Source organism: Bos grunniens, chromosome 20, assembly GCF_055505025.1.
Source record: "Bos grunniens cultivar Pamir isolate PY7600 chromosome 20, Bosgru_T2T1.0, whole genome shotgun sequence".
Lineage (NCBI taxonomy): Eukaryota > Metazoa > Chordata > Mammalia > Artiodactyla > Bovidae > Bos > Bos grunniens.
Window position 1 is genome coordinate 66159855 of NC_141184.1, and position 19610 is coordinate 66179464.

General features: G+C 45.0%; 1 protein-coding gene and 1 pseudogene across 4 annotated transcripts in view; one reads left to right on the top strand and one right to left on the bottom strand.

Moving 5' to 3' along the window:
* Positions 1-19392, bottom strand: part of NSG2 (neuronal vesicle trafficking associated 2) — a 73589-nt gene extending 54197 nt beyond the window's left edge. Inside the window, exons 1-2 of one of the 4 annotated variants that reach the window (XM_086362158.1) lie at positions 17230-18317; positions 16189-16339 (exon numbers count right to left, since the gene is read on the bottom strand). In XM_086362158.1, coding sequence (XP_086218284.1) covers positions 16189-16317 — 129 coding nt within the window. In that variant the 5' untranslated portion in view covers positions 16318-16339; positions 17230-18317. Of the gene's footprint in view, positions 1-16000; positions 16135-16188; positions 16360-17229 lie in introns of those variants that run through there. The other 3 variants (XM_086362161.1, XM_086362159.1, XM_086362160.1) reach the window with 3 other exon arrangements.
* LOC147350559 (stress-induced-phosphoprotein 1 pseudogene) lies at positions 2066-3687 on the top strand (annotated as a pseudogene).
* Positions 19393-19610: the final 218 nt, after the last annotated feature.

Below are 19610 nucleotides of genomic sequence, written 5' to 3' on the forward strand. Positions count from 1 at the left end.
TAGCCTACGTGTTTGGATGCTTTGGTGTCACGTGAACTTCAATGTATAAGTAAGAATTGAGAGCTAATATAACTACAAGAGCAAATGCAAAAGCACAGCTCATAGGCAGTGCTGTGTGCTTAGTCGCTCAGTCATGTCCGACTCTTTGCAACCCCATGGGCTGTAGCCCACCAGGCTCCTCTGCCCATGGGGATTCTCCAGGCAAGAATACTGGAGGGGGTCACCATGCCCTCCTCCAGAGCATCTTCCCAACCCAGGGATTGAACCCAGGTCTCCCACATGCAGGCAGATTCTTTACCGTCTGAGCTACCAGGGAAGCCCAAGAATACTGGAATGGGTAGCCTTTCCCTTCTCAAGTGACTAAGCACAGCACATCACATCCCTTTTCCTGGGGATCTTCCTGATCCAGGAATCAAACTGGGGTCTCCTGCATTGCAGGCAGATTCTTTACCAGCTGAGCTACCAGGGAAACCCTCTAGAGATGGCTGTGTGGCCTCCATAGGCTAGCTGTTTCTATTAGAAACTCACAATATTCTGGGAAGGGCCAAATGAAATATGCTGGTGTTTTGTGAACTTAAAAGATACTCTATAAATTGTAATCATTAAAAATTGTTGGGATAGTACTAGAAAAACTGGCAGGTTATGAAATGTATAGAATATTTAGATGTCTGACCATTTTCAAAAATATTTACAAACTGGGAATTATAGTTTCTTCTCCCAATTCTTCATGTTATATGTGTGTATATGCCTAATGTGTGCATGTATATATAAACATATTATAATACAACTCAGTGTCTATTTCTAAGCTTAGTAAATTTCCTGGTCAATGTGCTATGTAACCCATAAAACTTGGGGCAATAATTGCCTTTGCCTTTTATGCTAGACAGCATTCTAAGATAGTCCCCAAATTTCCCAGCCTATCCCCACCCCCATATAATCTCCTTCCTCAACAGTGTGGACAGGACCCATGAATATTATGGCACAGTCACTCCCATGAGTATGTTATGCTATCTAAAACTCCATCAGAGCAGACTGGAGAGAGATGCTCCTTCTGGCCTTCAAGTAAGTCAACATGTTGGAGAGGGCTATGCAGCCAATGCCTGAGGGTGGACTCTAGGAGCTGAAAATGACCCGGGCCGATAGTAAGGTCATGCAAGAAAATGGCACTTCAGTCCTACAACCACAAGTAACTGAATTCTGCCAATAACTGGCATGAGCTTGGAATAGGGCCCCAAGCATCAGGTAAAATGCAGCCCAGCTGAAACCTTGACTTCAGAACTGTGAGACCCTCCTGAGCAGACAACCCACCTAAATTGTGACTGGACTTCTGACCTATAAAAACCTGTGAGGTTTCTGACCTGTGAGGTGTTAAATTTGTATTGTTTTGAAGTACTAAAGCTTTGGTAACTGGTTACATAAAAACAGAAAAACCAAAATTCCTCCCCACATTATCAAGTCCATCTCAACAATCTCTTAACTAGACTTATTCATTTCTAGATCCTTAGCCATCAGACTCATCTCAAGCATCACACATCAAATGTCAAGAAGTATTTGCCACTTAGTCTTCTCCTCTGCCCTTCTATTTTATAGACATCTTTCTCAAAACTTCTCAAAGAGTTCTAGACCATATATATCATTCCATTTAATTTAAAAGACCTCACGCAGCAGTCAACATGTTGAGACAGGAACAAAGCTAAACAAATATTACTGCTGAAATAAGACAATGAATAACCATTACAGGCATATCATTCTGCTATAAATGCCATAATAAATATTTTGTGGTTGTTTCTCTAGCATCCATTCCCTTCTTCAATCAAAAGCCCCTAGTCCTCCTTTTAAGAGCCCTGTCCTATGTAACAGCCATGTGGTTTGGTGGAATTGTTGCCTTCCTTGAGGGCAGGGATGGTCCCTAATTAAGTTAGGCCAATCAGAACATACTGTTCTATTGATCACAAAATTTGATTGACTCAGAGATGCACATGTTATCCAATTTGGATCAAAGTATATGAGACGGTTGGGAACACAGAGCCATTGGAGTCTATTCAATGGGGTTCCAGACCGGGCAATGGAGCAGGTAAATGAGCTCAACAAGAAGGGCAACGAGGCCCTGAGAGCTGGCAACACTGACGATGCGCTACAGTGCTACTCTGAAGCCATTAAGTTAGACCCCCAGAGCCATGTGCTCCACAGCAATCACTCAGCGACCTATGCCAAGAAAGGAGACTACCAGAAGGCTTATGAGGACAGCTGCAAAACCGCTGACCTAAAGCCTGACTGGGGCAAGGGCTATTCACGAAAAGCAGCAGCTCTTGAATTCTTAAACCAATTTGAAGAAGCCAAGCAAACCTATGAGGAGGGTTTAAAACATGAAGCAAACAATCCTCAGTTCAAAGAAGGTTTACAGAATATGGAGGCCCGGTTGGCAGAAAGGAAATTCATGAACCCTTTCAACATGCCTAATCTGTACCAGAAGTTGGAGAGTGGTCCCAGGACCAAGACTCTGCTTGCAGATCCTACCTACCGGGAACTGATCGAGCAGCTGCAGAACAAGCCCTCCAACCTGGGCACGAAACTGCAAGATCCCTAGATCATGACTACTCTTAGCATCCTGCTCGGAGTTAATCTGGGCAGTACGGATGAAGAGGAGGAAGTTGCAACACCTCTGACACCACCTCCCCCCAAAAAGGAGACAAAACCAGAGCCAATGGAAGAAGATCTTCCAGAGAATAAGAAGCAGACGCTAAAAGAAAAAGAGCTGGGGAATGAAGCCTATAAGAAGAAGATCTTTGACACAGCCTCGAAGCGCTACGACAGAGCCAAGGACCTGGATCCCACCAACATGACTCACATAACCCACCAAGCAGCCGTGTACTTCGAGAAGGGTGACTATGGTCAATGCTGGGAGCTTAGTGAGGAGGCCATTGAAGTGGGGCAAGAAAACCGAGAAGACTACCGACAGATTGCTAAAGCTTATGCACGAATTGGCAACTCTTATTTCAAAGAAGAAAAGTACAAGGATGCCATCCATTTCTATAACAAGTCTCTGGCAGAGCACCGAACCCCAGCTGTGGTCAAGAAATGCCAACAGGCAGAGAAAATCTTGAAGGAGCAAGAGCGGCTGGCCTACATAAATCCTGACCTGGCCTTGGAGGAGAAGAACAAAGGCAATGAGTGTTTTCAGAAAGGGGACTACTCCCAGGCCATGAAGCACTACAGAGAAGCCATCAAACGGAACCCCAAAGATGCCAAACTGTACAGCAACCGAGCTGCCTGCTTCACCAAGCTCCTGGAGTTCCAGCTGGCGCTCAAGGACTGTGAGGAGTGGAGCCAACCTTTATCAAGGGTTATACCCGGAAAGCCACCACCCTGGAGGTGATGAAGGACTACACGAAAGCCATGGCTGTCTACCAGAAAGCACTCGACCTGGACTCCAACTGTAAGGAGGCCACAGATGGTTACCAGCGCTGCATGATGGCCCAGTACAACCAACACGACAGCCCTGAAGATGTGAAGCGGTGGGCCATGGCCAACCCGGAGGTGTAGCAAATAATGAGTGACCCAGAAATGTGGCTCATCCTGGAACAGATGCAGAAGGACCCGCAGGCACTCAGTGAACACTTAAAGAATCCTGGGATAGCACAGAAAATCCAGAAGCTGATGGATGTGAGTCTAATAGCCATCCGGTGATGACTTGCTCATCATCCCCTTCCCTTCGCCCTCATGTGGAAAGAGGAGCTGGGACCGTGCCAGGCAGCACGGAGCAGAAGGAAGAGAAGGGGAGACAAGCGAACAGCATATCTATATGTTTATACAGACCTACATGGAAGATTCCGAGACTTACACTCGTGTATTCGTGCAGCTGCTGCCTCTGGGCCCTCCCAGCACACACATGGCCCTTCCCCTGCCCCCTAGTCGCTGTCTCAGCTGCTCTCCCATAGTTGGTTATTTTTTATTTGGGGCAGTGGGCTTGTATGGGGAGGGGAGGGTGTTCTTCCCAACCTCAGGTCCCAACTGTCTTCATTCACATTGTTAACTCCACGTCCTCTTCTCCAATAAAACAAGCCAGTCAGGTGTCGTTACATAAAAAAAATGGATATGAGGCAATACTGACTGGAAACTTGGGGGAAGACGCCTCCTTGCTCTTTATGAGTGCTCCTTAAAGAGCACGGTCTTCCTCTGGACTGTATAGTGAGGACCTCATTCTGAAACTGTTGATGCATTTGTTGCTACTATGAGGAGGAGCCAGGATGAGGTCAAAGGCAGCATATAAAAGAGGACAGAGTCAAGAGGAACCCGGAGAAATGGATGTGAGCCCTGATGACATCCTGACCTCTGGATCATACCTTGCCTGAAACCAGACCCACACTGAACCCTGCAGTCATGGGGCAGGGGTGGAGGAGTCAAATCTTACTCTTTGGGCCTTAATCCAATTTATGCTGGGTTTTCTGATATTTGGTGTGAAAAGCTTTCTATCTGATACAAGTGTGTTCTAAGAAAAATGAACTGAAAAGCTATTAGAATTTAGTAAGATAGCCATGTACTAAAATCATAACAAAAGCAATAGATTCTTGGCACCAGCAAAAAAAAAAAAAAAAAAATCACCTCAGAATATGATGGATCCACCCAAAGATACATACAAAAATGTTCACAACCACTTTTTTTCATGATAGCCCAAACTGAGAACAACTCAAATGTCTATTAACAGGAGAATGGATAAATTGTGGTTTACTCATAAGATGGAATGTTAAACAGCAATGCTATACACATGGGTGAATCTCACAGGCATTACATTGAACTGAAGGAATCTGATGCAAAACAGTTTTTTATATCCTGCGTGATTTCATTTATATCAAGTTCGACATAAATGAAATAATTTTTATATGATCTTCTACTGCTTCTAAGTCGCTTCAGTCATGTCCGACTCTATGCGACCCCATAGACGGAAGCCTACCAGGCTCCCCTGTCCCTGGGATTCTTCAGGCAAGAACACTGGAGTGGGTTGTCATTTCCTTCTCCAATGCATGAAAGTGAAAAGTGAAAGTGAAGTCAGTCAGTCGTGCCCGACTCTTAGCCATCCCATGGACTGCAGCCTACCAGGCTCCTCTGTCCATGAGACTTTCCAGGCAAGAGTACTGGAGTGGGTGCCACTGCCTTCTCCATTATATGATCAAAACAAATATATATATACTATATATGTATACTATATATAGTATATACATATATAATACTATATATATATATATAGTATCCCAACTACCATTTACAATAATAGGAGGGATGCTGAGTTTAGTAGAGTCAGGGTCATAGCCCTCCACGTCCTGCTTTGCCCTGAACACCTAAGTGATATTGCTTATGCTCTGAATGAGTTTCTAATGAAAACACTTCTTTTGGCTTCAGAATACTTCCCAAACCGCCAGGTTCAAACTAGGCCAACAGACAAGGGGGCCCCTGACCCCATGCCCATCCTCAGTCATCTGCTCCTCCCTTTAGCTAAGCCATACTTTCTCCAAAAGCAGCCCAGCTAATATTTTACCTTTGCCCCAAGGAAATATTAGCTTATTAGAACCCCTTCTCCACATCAAAAGCAGGTCTTTGCCTGTTTGCCTGGAACAAATGGGCAGTCTTCTGGACTGGTCTTTTTCAACCTCTCAGTTATATTTGACAGGCTTGCTCACTCACTCCTCCATAAAGGTCCTCCTCCCAGGACCATGGTCCTCTTCCTGCTCACTGACCATCCCTCCTCAGTTTCCTCCTCAAGTCTCACCCACTCTGCTTAACCTCTCAGCATTAGAATCTCTCAGGGTTAGGTCATGGGATACTTCTTTCCTACAAATTCCTTCTGAAGGTTCTTACTCCTATCACTTCAAGCTCCATCTTTATTCTCCTAAGTCTCAAATTTACACCTCCAGTTCAGACCCTATTCAGCATTCAGATTACCCTACTGGATGTTTGCCCTTGGACAGACACACCCGAATTTATCGTGTCCACAGCAAAGCTCTTGGGTGCCCTGACTCACCTTCCCCAGCCATCTTGCCCTTGACATTCTCTTCCTTGTGTAATCCCTAGCTAAGAAAAATAGCAGCATGATAAGCCATGGTTATGTCAAGTCATACACAGGAGTCCCTCATGATCCCTCCCTTCCCTTCAGTCTCCAGATCCATCCCACCACCACTAGTCTCCGCTTCCTCAAAACTTTCTCTCAAATAAACCCATTTGTCCAGTTATACTTCCCTAGTCCAGAGCACCATCCTCTCTCCACGAACATTTGCTCCAACCATCTTCCTTGCTTCCATCCTTGCCTCCCAAAATCCAAATAAAAAGAGCTTTCTAGACTAAGAGAGCATCAGCCAGCAAACATTCAGAAGACATCCAGGAGGCTGGACCTGGGAGGACCACAAAGACGTAGTTTTTTTTTTAATATAAATTTATTTAATTGGAGGTTAATTACTTTACAGTATTGTATTGGTTTTGCCATACATCAACATGAATCCGCCACGGGTGTACACATGTTCCCCATCCTGAACCCCCCTCCCACCTCCCTCCCCATACCATCCCTCTGGGTCATCCCAGTGCATCAGCCCCAAGCATCCAGTATCATGCATCGAACCTGGACTGGCGATTTGTTTCATATATGATATTATACATGTTTCAATGCCATCCTCCCAAATCAGTGGACTGGGAACAGAGCGGGTGAAGTGAGGGGTAAGCCGAGGCTCTGCATGCCTTGCCTCACATATTAAAGATGAACTCGAGAGCAGTGAGGAGCTAAGGAAGGTTTATAAACCAGAGAATGGCTTTCCAGGCAGGCATTACAATTAGAGGAGAAGCCTCTGGCACAATGGAGATACACTGGAGAGATGCAAGAGAGCAAGAAAAAACAGCCCTACAGTTACTGGAACCAACCAGCTATTGGGCATGTGATGAAGCATGGTGTGCTGTTCCCGTGGACTGCCGCCAGAACAGATCCTTTCTATAAAAGGAGACATAGTAACAGTGACTTTTTTTTAGTACTATGAAGGAGAAAGCATAAGAAATGTTAGCCAATCATTATTAATTGTACCTTGGAGGAATCAGCTTGCTTATGCAAAGAAAGAGAGAAGAGAGAAAACAAATTTGGTAAAAAGGTTCTATTTTCTGCAGTTGAAAAAAAAATGGAGCAAAATGGAGCTCTGACCTGCTTGATTAATAACTGAAATGTAATGAAAAAGTGGGGAGGAGGGAGGAAAAATTCTTTCTACTTGTTTTTATTAAAAGTAGGGTTTTATAGATACTTGGAAGAATGAAACTCCTGGTTTTCAAATATCGTTTTGAATTTAGGCAAAGAAATAAATTTGTTTTCTTCTCATATCAATACATCAGCCCCTATTGTTCTGTTGGCAGTCGATATGAAGAACATAATTTAACATAATTGGCATTGTGAAAATGGGATAAATTATTCATCCCAAAAGGACCCCTTGTCTGGATATATTCCCCCTTCGCTGGCAAGGCCAGATAATACATGGTGGTTCAGATGGCGCAAAGTACAGATCATAAAAATTTAAAATACTACTTCCCAGGATTATCAATAGTGAAGAGGTTCCCACATGAAGAGGCCCCAGGATTGGCAGGAACAATAAATAAAAGTGCAGAAGTGCTGACAAGGAGCATAATTGTATTTTTATGAGCTGGACTGGCACAGGCCAGAAATAGATCTAAGCTGTACTTTCAGCTCATTCTTGCAGCAAAGAGAGAAGTTAGAGCAGGACAATGAACCTGCCTCTGAGCACCTCCTGTGTGCCAGACACAGTGCTACTCATGTGTACTCATAAAGTCTCACACCCACTCCCCCGCTTATAGATTCTCTCTGACCTTCACGTCTCTCCTTTAAGATCATTATTATGCCCATCTTTCAGATGAGGAAATTTAGCCTCAGAGACTTCAGTCACTTGCCTATGATCAAATGACAGGTAAGTGGTTGAGCTGGTATTCAAACTGAAGAACATGATGCTCTTTTCTATAATTTTTAAGGTACCTGCTATGTGCCTGGCACTGTACCAAAAGCTTTACATCCTGTATCTCAGACAATCCTTTCAATCACTTTGAGGAAGGAGAGAGTACCCCCATTTTACAAGAGCCAGAGTCTCGGGGAGCAGAAATGACGGCACAACCTCACATAACCACTAATGGGCTGACTCAAGGCTTGAGCCTGGGCTTCTGGCTCAAATCAATTGCCACTAGTAAGGCCATCATTCAAAAATCATAGCACTCAAACTCTGATCCTGTGGCACCTGATGCTCTATAAATGCTATTGAATGAATGCCCTAATGAGTGAATCCTGCACCTAAAGAGACAAGGTGAAGCTACCCCAATGGGGCCTGGGTACAGAGCTGGGAACCTTCTCCCATTTACCACCTCACTCCTCAACTCACACTCCATCTCTTTGGGTCTGAGTCTCTCCCTGGGCCCTTGAAGTTTGGTACTAGGCCCAGAACACAAGTAAGATATCAGTGTTCAAAGAACATTAGTGGTAGTATTGTCCAATCCCACCGATCCACAGATGGGAACATGGGAGCCCAGAAAGGGGGAGGGATTTGCTGCAGGTCACACAGCAAAGACTGCAGTATGGACCTGCTGCCTCCCAGTCCAGGGCTCTGTCTGTGGGCTCAAATCTCTTTTCCTTGCTGGGCCTTTGACTTCTCAGGGTAGAATTGAATATTGGCCTGGAAGGCCACATATAGATGGGCTAGCCCAGTAAGTCTATGACTCTTCAACTGTGACAAGGCATATAGCTGGGGAAGATGAGGGACTCTTCATTGGTCCTACAGGGACTGCCAACTCCTGCTCTGAGCAGAGGCTAGTTGCCTGGGCTGGAGTCTCTACAGTCATCCAGACCCATCCTCTACAGGGCAGAAGCTCAGCCCCCCTCACTGTTCAACCTTTCTTGCACCCCTGGGCACTCCAGGAAAAATGATCCTGACTATGGGACTGAATTGATGATGATGATTGTAACACCAATTGTAACAACAACCTTAAATTAAGCACCTACCCTGTGCCAGGTATTGTGATAGACATTTGACATGCATTTTCTCATTTGACCCTTTAAACACTTCTTAAAGGAAGATACTATGGTCCTCAATTTAACAAGAAAACAGAGGGGCAGAGTTAATTAGTAAACTTGCCCAGGGTCACACAGCAAGTAGGTGGTAGAATTAGGATTCGAATTCCAACTGCATTGTTACAATGCGTGTGTCTCTGTTTAGGCCACCCTTTGCTTGCAGGGGCACTGGCTCACTAGCTCGCTGTCTCTCTGTGCATGAACATAAGCAAGTAAGGCACTTCAGCTCTCCGAGATTGCTTCACCATCTGTGAAATGGAAGTGATTTATTAAAAAATATATAAAATTTGATATATCCTCATGGTAAAGAAAATAAGTATGAAACTTGTAGAATTATATATATATATACATACATACAGTCTTCAAATGGGCCCCAACCACCCCATCCATAGTCCCTAACCATTCGATGGTTTTTTGTGTGTCTTTTCAAGACTGTTTTATGAGTTATAAGAATGAAACATACACCCATATTTCCACAAATGGGGCTCCATGACACATTCTTCAAAGTTGTTTTAAAGGAACAATGTGTCTGTTGCTTTTTCCACATTAGCACAAACACAAGCAAATCTGTCTCATCCTTATAACAATCGCTTACTTTTCCACATCCATGCACTATGGTTTATTTAACCACTTCAATCTCATAGAACATTTGTTTAACCACTCCAATCTCCACATACATTTATGGCTTTGCAGATTTGAAAAATATATCCATAGGATAAATTTCTGCTGCCAGTAGCAACATACCAATCAAATGGGATATACAGTTCTAATTTACAAGCAATGTCCAAATACCCTCTAAAAACCACTGCATCAAATTATATAACCAACCGGAGTGCAACAAGAAGATCTGCTTTCCCCTAGCATTAGCAACACCCGGCATTATCACTTTATTTATTTTTTTTTGCCAATCAGATATGTAAAATGTTATGTTCCATTTAAAATTATTATGTTTTAAATTATAGAGAATTTTCAACCTGCTTATTGGTCACTTTCTGTCTGTTTGTTGGAATCACCTAGTCAGAGCCTTTGCCCCAGTTTGGGGTGATGCACAGTCTGCCTCTTGTGAGCCCCTGAAGAGCAGAACAAGGGGGCTGTATCAGCCTGGAATCTGCAGGGATGTGCATTTTCTGCTTCCCAGGGAAAGGCTGCTGGTTCTCTGATCCTGTGTATCAGGGAGAAAAACAAATCCTCTGGTGAAGCCACGACAAAGACCAAGAAGGCATGCAGGACTCAGTGACAGGAGCAGTGTCTCCTTTGCTCCTTTCTTTCCAGATCTGCCCCATCGAACCCTGAACCTCCACCATTGAAACCCCATCCTTCTCAGCAAGTTTTACTTTTATAGTCATCCTCCAGAAATGTCACTTTGGGGAGACACAGTCTGAATATCCAAGGAGAGGAAGGAAACTGTCAATGAGCCCCATGTTTGAGTCATTAGACAATTTTGACTTGTTTCCTTACAGTAACCCTGTTAGGTAGCGATTATGCTCATTTCACAGAAAGAAACAAAAGGGCCCAGAGACACCAAGCAGCATGCCTAAAGCCACACAGTACATGAATAGTTCAGCTGAGGTTTGCATAAAGTCTCTAGGACAACAGAGCACACGTGGTCTACCACACAAAATGTGAAGCGTGCCAAACATTAATAACTATCTTTTAAGGCCTGCATTCCTTTCCTCCCACAGGCAGGTGAGCCAGCCTCCTGTGGGACATGTAAAGATTTAGTAATCAGGAGAAAGGAAAGGAACAAACTGCCTAGAGCCTCACAGCTGGCTTTGCTGAATACATGATTCATCTGGGCCTTTGCCAAGGAGCATTGTGCCTATCTGGCTTGCTTTCAGGGGAATAACCATCCTTTAGCTGGCATTTCCCAGACTCCTGGGTGCAGATCTTGGTTGCACCATTTTCTTTTGGTGTGTCCTAGGATAGTATTTTACTTCTCTGAGCCTGTTTTCATATGGACATAGTGGTCATGACCTCATAGAGGAATTGTGCAGTTATCTGGGTTATCGTGGTCACTTAAATAAACCAAAGGCACATTCTGGAGTTTGGTATCTACAGACTGATGTCCCAACTTCTCAAGAGCTTGCTCCCATGGCCTGGAGGGAGCTACCAAACTGCATAGATTTAAATGGATTAGCTAAGCCTACCTTTACACTAGGCAAGAGGCCGGGGTCTCATTCAGCCATCATTTCCGATTTCCCACCATATGCCAGAACCAAGGCTGCAAAGATGAGACAGAGCCAGGACCCTCAGGCCTAGTGGGAAAAGCTCCTCAGGGCTGACCCAGCACTGCCATAATCAATCCGTCCATCTCCCCATTTCTGTGCCGATCACAAACACAGCAGAGACTTTCTAGTTGATCTCCTGCCCGCTACTCTTCTCTTCCCCGACTCATGGAAGGGAGGGTGCAGCTAGAAACCCAGTAGCCTCTATTTGGGGGAAATTTCTCTGGTGCTGCCTCGTTTGGAAGATGGATTGGAAGAAAGGGGGAAGAAAAGACCAGGCCGTTGGGTAGCCCACAGCAGCCAGAGTAATCTTCCTAAAATAGAAATCTGATTCTGTTACTCGACTTCTTTAAACGCCTTCCGAAAACGTACCACGTGAACTGGCGGCCACTCCACCTCGCGTGCCACGCCGACCCCGCTCACGCACCCAGCAGGTCGACCTCCTGACTGTCCTCCTCCTCCTCTCGGCACCTCGCGTGCCACGTTGACCCCACTCACGCACGCAGGCAACTCGACCTCCTGACTGTCCTTCTCCTCTCGGGGCTTGTCCATATGCTTACCCCTCTGCCTCTACCCCCCTCACCGCCCCCACCCCACCACCCTCCAGCTCTCAGCCAGGGATGCTTCTTCAGAAGGACCTTCCCTGACCACTGTTCCACCATAATTAAGCCCTCTTAAGTCTTAGCCTTTACAATCTAGCACCTTACTCTTTCCTTAATAGCCCTTCTTGCAAGTTGCATCTCTGAACTTCTATTTGTGTGCTGGCCTGTTTGAAGACCCTCTTTCCCACTGGGACTAGAAGCTCCATGAAAGTATTGACCATGCCTGACTTTTCCTGGCTGTGTATGTATAGCCTAACGTAGCGCCCAGCACATAGAAGGTGCCCCATAGAAATGCTGGATGAGTGAGTGAAAGAATGAGTGAGTTCCTCCCAGCATAGTAAGTGTAACCTTAGCTATAATTATGAGTGGCCTGGGAGGGTGTCCAGGAGAGCTGCCGTCTGAACTGGGTTTCCAGCTACCATGAGCACTGGCTTATCAGACAGGACAAGGGACAAGCAGGGCATTCTGGGCAGAAGGAATGGCGTGGGCAAGGAGGAGGGAGCAAGAAACACCCTGGACAGTATGGAAAATTCCAGGGCTGGTTTTTCAACCTCAGCACTGTAGACATTTTGGGCAGGACAGTTCTTCAGGGGTGGCATTTTGTGCATTGTAGGGCATTTACCAGCATTCCTGGCCCAAAGCACCCCACCCCTTATTGTCACAACCAAAAAGTGTCTCCAGACACAGCCAAATGTCCCTCTAGCAGGGAGGGGAGTCACCCCCTGGTTGAGATCAATGGCTCAAGGTAGCTCTGCCATGCTGGTGTTTAAGGGACAAAGTGAGAAGTGGTAGGAATGGAAGCCAGTGGGGCAGGTGATGGAGGACCTGGAGTGTCAAGGTCAGGATTTGAGGACTGTACCCTGCAGGGAGGACTGTATCCTGCGGGGAGGACTGTACCCTGTGGGGAGGACTGTATCCTGTGGGGAGCACTAGAAATGCTTTCCAAGGGAGAAGGACTGATCACAGCTCTGGGGGCACTACCACAGGTGTGGTGTGGAGGACTGATCAGAGTGATAGAAGAGGTGGGGAAACAGGCATGAGGCCTCCTCTCCTAAGGTAGGCACAGCTTCTCCAGCACTGGGGAGGGAGGGAGCACTGGAGGCTGTGATGCTCTCTTTCTAGGATGGCCCCAGGCGTCACCTGCAGGCCCAAGAGAGCACAACAAGGAGCCTCGGCCAGGGATGAAGGGATGTAGAGTCTGAGGAAGCACTGCCTGGGGTGGGAAGTTTCTCGTTATTGAAGGCAGCAAGGTGCAGAAGGGGAAACCGAGGTATCAGGGGCACTGGGCTTCCAAACTCAGCTCTTCCACTCTCTCTGTGAAGCTTGGGCAAGTCTATTGATCCAAGCCTCAGTTTCCCCACCAGTGAAATGGGTGCACTAACACCCACCTCATAGGGTTGCTGGGAAGATTAACTGAAACCATAGCTGTGGATGCCCTGCATGGCCCATTTCTGGCCCAGAGCAAAGGCTTCAGACATACTCCTCCTCTCCACTTAGCCTCCAAAACCTTTCCCCCAGAAGCTCACATCCCATACTAAGAGTACTCAGTGGACAAGTCTAGAAATAATTGTCAGTATTACATGCCAAAGCACACTCTGCATTTTACATTTTCAGGAAGAAAACTCGTGATATTGGGGTCTAATATACACCTTTCTGATAACTTTTTAGCTTTAAACCCTCACCATCTGGCTGGACCCAATGAGAGAGCTGACAAATGTGTCAGAGCTCGCTTCACCTTCTCTAAAGCCCTGTAAGGTTGAGTGCTCCCTCTACCCACGAGGAGGCTGAGGCTGAGCCAGCTGGCCCCCTATTCCTGCTGAGGTGGAAGTTTCTAGAACAGCACTGCCTGGGCTCTGGATCCTCCAGGAGGCTTACCAACTCTCGGATTTGGGAAGTGACTTTACCACCATGCCTGAGTTTCATCATCTTTAAAAACTGGATTAAAGAAGCAACTCCTTTATTAGATCCTATTAACTACTGAAAGGATGAAAGAAAATTCTGTGTTTGTGTGTACGTGTGTACTTCTGACTTAAAATCTAGCAAAAGTAGCAAATGAAAATGATAATTATTATCTCTTGTGGCTAGTTTTGTGCCAGGCACTGTATACATATGGCCAAATATAACACTGCTCCGACTATTAACGAAGTAGGTGTGATCCTCCTCACTTCACAGAGGACACTGAGGTCCACCTGGTATGAAGGCTCTGTTAAGGACACCTGCCAAAGTCTGTGAGGTGCCCCTGGGGATGTGTCCACTCAAGGTTCAGGATGCACTGATTTCCCTTTCCATGCCTGCAAGTCCACAGTGTACTTATCTTCAGGCTTTGGGACAGTTTTTTGGCACATCTGGACTGGCTTAGTTGTTATCAGGCACATTTCCTGTCTCAAGGAGAGAAAGCAGTCCTTGGAGGTGGGAAATGGGGTGGGGAGGAAGGGGTGACAGAGACCATGATGTCTCTGGATGGCCCGCAGGTGTGTGTAGAGTTAAGGGGAGATGTAACCTCACCAGTCCCTTTTCCTTGCATGCCTCTCAGGGACGTAAAGATTCTTGAGACTACAGGGGAAAGATTCTTCCTAAAACTTCGCAAAACTTTGAGTGAATATCCCCTCTGCTTGTCCTCAGTTTCCACTAAATCTGTGATCAAATTCCAGCATTGCCACTTACTCCTCTGTGAGTTTGGATAAATCACCAAATTTCTCTGATCCTCCTCCACCTTTTGCCTGCAAACCGTGGATGGATGTATAACCCCCCGGTAATGTGCATCTAGCACAGTGGTTCTCAACTTTGGCGGCACACAGGAGTCTACCTGGGAAGGTTTAATTAATAGTGATGCTTGGGTCTCACCCCCCAGAGATTCTGATACAATTGTTCTGGGGTGTGGCCTAGGTATCAAGATTTTCCAAGGTTCCTCAGTTAACTCTAATATACAGTCACAAACTGAGAACCTCTGCTATACAGGTAACCAATACCCAATTCATATTACTCCTTCACAGTAACAGTGTTAACTGCCTGTTAGCAAATTTTATTTTCAAAGGGCCTTATCAGTTTCTCAGGATGGCTCAGTGATTCTTTATTTCTGGAACCCCTATGCATATTTTCATATTGACAACCTCTGCACTTTCAAAACAGATGACTCAACCCTCAGCCAATCAGCCAGGCCCTTTATCTAGCTTTGACTTCTCTTCTGTTCATTGGATACAGCCAATTGGTTAAGACACACAATGCCCTCCTGGAGATGCCAATGAGAAAATCAAACAAATGGAATGATCCATTGTTCACTCTTCAGCTAGGGAACTTCATCATTTGCCTCCTAATCTATCTCTTATGGCATGCAAAAGCTCACATTATAAAACCCCAAGTTCTCTCAGAGGGATCTTAATATCACTTCTCCCACCTGTGCTCATAGGATAACTCCCCCACTTTTGTATAAATGATCACCTCCATTCTTCATGGACTACTCCCATGTCAGGAGATGTGCCATCAGCCAGTCACTCATTTCCAGCCACGCCTCCCCAAAAAACACTCTATTCCAGTCATGCTATTTTCCAAAAGCTCTCCATGCTTTGCACATTTGTGCCCTTTGCCTTAGATGCCTTTCCCTCCAATGGCCTACCTGGGAGGATTTTACTCACCTTTAAAAACCAATTTCAAATGTTCCCCTCTGCAGCTGACCTAACCTGTCCTCCCAGTTCCCTCTCTGCCACAACAGAATTTAGCTGTTTCCACCCCAGTGATCTCACAATCTTCGTAACGCTCAGGCATTGCATTTACCATGATGCTTTATATTAAGTCTTATATTGATGAGGGATTTTGTAATGTGTGTTTTTATAACCAACTTCCAGGGTAGGAACATGGCTTTAGCAGATGCAAACTAAATGCTTATTGGACTGAATCCAATTCTCTGTCCTCCGATTTGTAGCACTCAATTTTTAAAAGACCTTCCTCAAATAATCAAGACCATTTTCTTTTTCTTCAAATCTAGAAGCTTATTAGTATTCATCCACTGTGATAAAACTTTTTAAAAGAAAAATTAATGTTTTTGCCTACATATGTGAACAAAAACATGAATAAGCACTTACCATAAATCTGAAACAACACAAGAGGTGTCATGTCTCTAGAAGGAATAACTACATTTTACAAGAAATGGAACGTATTTGGCTGGTAAGGGAATGAAAGGGTTTGAGGGAGGTGGGATTTTCTTGCTGCTTTATTTCCTGAGATGGGGGAGCACAGGGGCTGCTGATGAGGACCGGGGCACCTGCTTTACCTTTTCCGGAGCAGGCAGCTGTAAGTGATTAACCTCCAGGGGCGTGATGAGAGGGACGGTCTGGAAGCCGTCCTCAACCGACGGTGGTTTGGCTCCCTTCTCGCTGGGGTTACTGTTCAGCTTCACCATTCTGACGCCTTTCTTCCCAGACCTAAGACAAGCAGTAGAATTCTAGTTACAGTGGGGAGAGAGGCAGGAAAGAGAGGGCTGACGACAGAGAAGACAGCACTGCCCTCAACAGCTCCACTCTGGCGGCTTCAGTGTAGACATCAGTCATCGGTCTTCCGCTAGATTTCCTGACATGATCCCTATTATCCAGGAAAACTTCTTTAATCATCAAGAAATGCCACCTGCCTCTGGCACTTACCAGCTTTCAAATTTGAGAAACTCAAGGAAAATCCCAGTCTTATACACAAAATATACAACCTTAAAAATATAGCCAAGACACCAGAGCTATCATAATCACATAATCTCAGTGGAAAGCTAATTCTTAGTGAAAAAAATAAATCCTATTATTCTGGGTCATCCTGCAGTATGATAAATTTCACCTTACCATCTTGATAGCTATTTTATTATATTGTGTTTTCCCCCCATTAATCTCCCTAAAATACAACAAACACATTTAATGCCTCTATGTGTAGTATACCCTTTTACACAATATGTAGGTTGTACAGGAGATACAATTTCTTAAAACAAAAAAGGACTGTCTTGAACCTGATCCTGTTATTCAGCCATGGAATGCCTCCATTTCCTCAATAGCAAAGGGCCATTTTTTGTTTGTTTCCACGGAAAGTTAGCAACCCCCGTATTGCAAGATTGCCAACTAAATAAACAAATCACATTTATTTCTTTCCAGCTCCCTTGGAAGTCAAACGGTGTTCTCTCCCCACCCCCAGAAGCCCAGCACAACTGAATTTTTCTTGTCAATCCTGCTGATTGGAACGTTATTAGACAAAATAGGGTTGTTGTGGGGGTGAAAGGGATGGGCAAGGGTTGGAGGATACTGGGGAGTGGTTATAGCAAAAACAAATGCCTACTTACTGTGCAGCACTCTGGGGGTCAGAGCAGATTCAAACCAGTTTGAAGAGGAGGAGGGCGGCCAGGAGTCCTGCCTCCTCAGCCGGAGCTTGTGGTGCTGAAAGGACAGCGCCTTGCGTGCGTCTGGATGGGGAGCTTCTGAGAGCGAGGCGCCAGCGAGCGGGCTCCTGGCAGCTGTCTGCCGCTTGCTCGCTCGCTCGCTCGCGCCCCCTCCCACCGGGAAACGGGCTCCCACACCATCTGTCATCTGGCACCACCTGCTGTTTCTCATGCATGGCCACAACCACAGCATGGGACAAAATGGTTTCAAGAAAGTGGGAGGGATTCTGGCCATTAAAAAAAAAGAAAGAAATTAATAGGCACTGTACTATTATACAAGCAACCCTTAAGCCTTTAGAAAAACTGGAGGAGGCTGCATATTCATTAGGAAAAGGGACCACTCCGAAGATTTTCCAGGACAATATTATGAAACACAAAATTGTTCAGGACTTAACACCGTGCTCTGACCTGTGTATGGAAAGAAGAACTAATATTTATTATCTACCATGCCTTGGGCCCTTTTCCAGGTTATTTCAGACTATTTCTTTCATTTGCAAATTGTGATTTCTAATAGTGCCTACATGATGGGGTTAGAGTGAAGTGTGAATGTGATAACTTGCAAAAAGCATTTAGCTCAGAGCAAGGTGCATGACTAGCAGTGCATAAACATAAGCACCTTTTCTCACAATGCTGTGACCATGCAGGTCAGCTAAGGTCACAGAGCTAGCAGAGCAGCAGGTATCTGAACCCTGATCCACTGTTGTCAAAATTTGTATGCAGTCCACGTTACAGAGATTCTAGGTTGGTGTCTGGAATCAGAGAGGGCAAAGTGCTGGAGTCAGTACTATGCAGTTCCGGCTGTGGGGACATTTTGAATTCCCTCTCCAAGCCTTCTTTATCTCTGATATGGGTATAATAACATCTCCCTTGCCAAGCGGTTGTGAATATGAGAAGATATTGCACTCAAGGAAGCCCCTTTCAGCTCAGGGACAGGGTTCTGAATGGTTGAACTGTTTCATCCCTGGAGATTGCTCTTACATGCCCTTTCAATCCTCTGAGGTCAAGACTGTTTCCACTAGTTCCTCCCAGACGTATCCACATCACCACTGGCCATTCATTCCCAGCTGCAATGCTGTTTATGATGTACTTCATAAGGTCTCGGTATAAGTAATAGCATCCTCTTTCACTGTCAAAAGTATCCCAGCTTGCACGATAAATTATTTGGTCACCTTGGCTGGTGTTCACATATGGAGCATAGCATACACTCTCCTAGTTAAAATGCCAGGAGAAGACACATATATTACCTGTACTGTTTAGGAATGAAGTGGGTGTGTGTATATGTGTGTGTGTGAGTGTGTGTTTGTGTATAGAAAAAGAGATGTTTATGAGACAATAGAGGCTATATTGCATCAGAGCTGAGTAGGCCACTTCTATTAATAGAAGAATGCATACATATAAGAGGGAGGTATTCCAATAAATGTGAGCCCTCCCTTCCCTGCTTTTCCAAAGACCTGGGTGATTTTCAGGTGCAGGCACTAAGGGCAACCTAATGGAAGCAACTGTGAACACTTGTACTTGATCCTGTTACTGCTGCCTCCAAAGGAAAAGGGAAGTCCCCTTAACACAGCTTACGACAGAGTCACAAGCAGAAAACCACAGGACCTGAGAGTTTAGTAAGGTCCAGGATAAGGGCCTGCCTCGTGTAAAATCCAGGATTCTTGATATTTGAGGCCAGGAGAGAGGGTGCAGAAAGAAATGAGGGTCTGGAGTGATGTAGAGAAGCCCTTTGTTGGAGAATGATATGAGGGATATTTAATATAATGGACAATTATTCTCTTGTAGAGCCCTGGAAAAGATGTTTGACAATTGACAACAAAAATAATGACATTCTGTCATGAGGTTCTCCAAGTATGTATATGTAGATGTAGTATATAAGACAGTAAGTGAAGGGTAAAGGGGCCAATCTGATGGTATTATTTCTGTATTCCACTTGAAGTGGTAAAGTATTGATTCCAATTAAACTATAAAAATTTAATTATGCTTATTGTAACCCCTAGCATAACCAAAACATACCAAAAGGTGAAGTCCAAAATGTGACATATAAGTTTAAATGAAATACAAAAAAAAAAAAAAGTTCAAGTAGCCCAAAAAAAGGCAGGAAATTGAACACAGAGGTACTGGGTCAGGCTATCGGCTTTCAGCTCAGAGGAGGTCACAGTGCAACTTTCTTCTCTCCTCCCACATCTGGGTTTATCTGACACCAGGTGCCTCTGTCATGCTGCCCAAGTTTGACCCCAATGAGATCAAAGTCATGAAACTTAGGTTCAACAGTGAAGAAGTCAGTA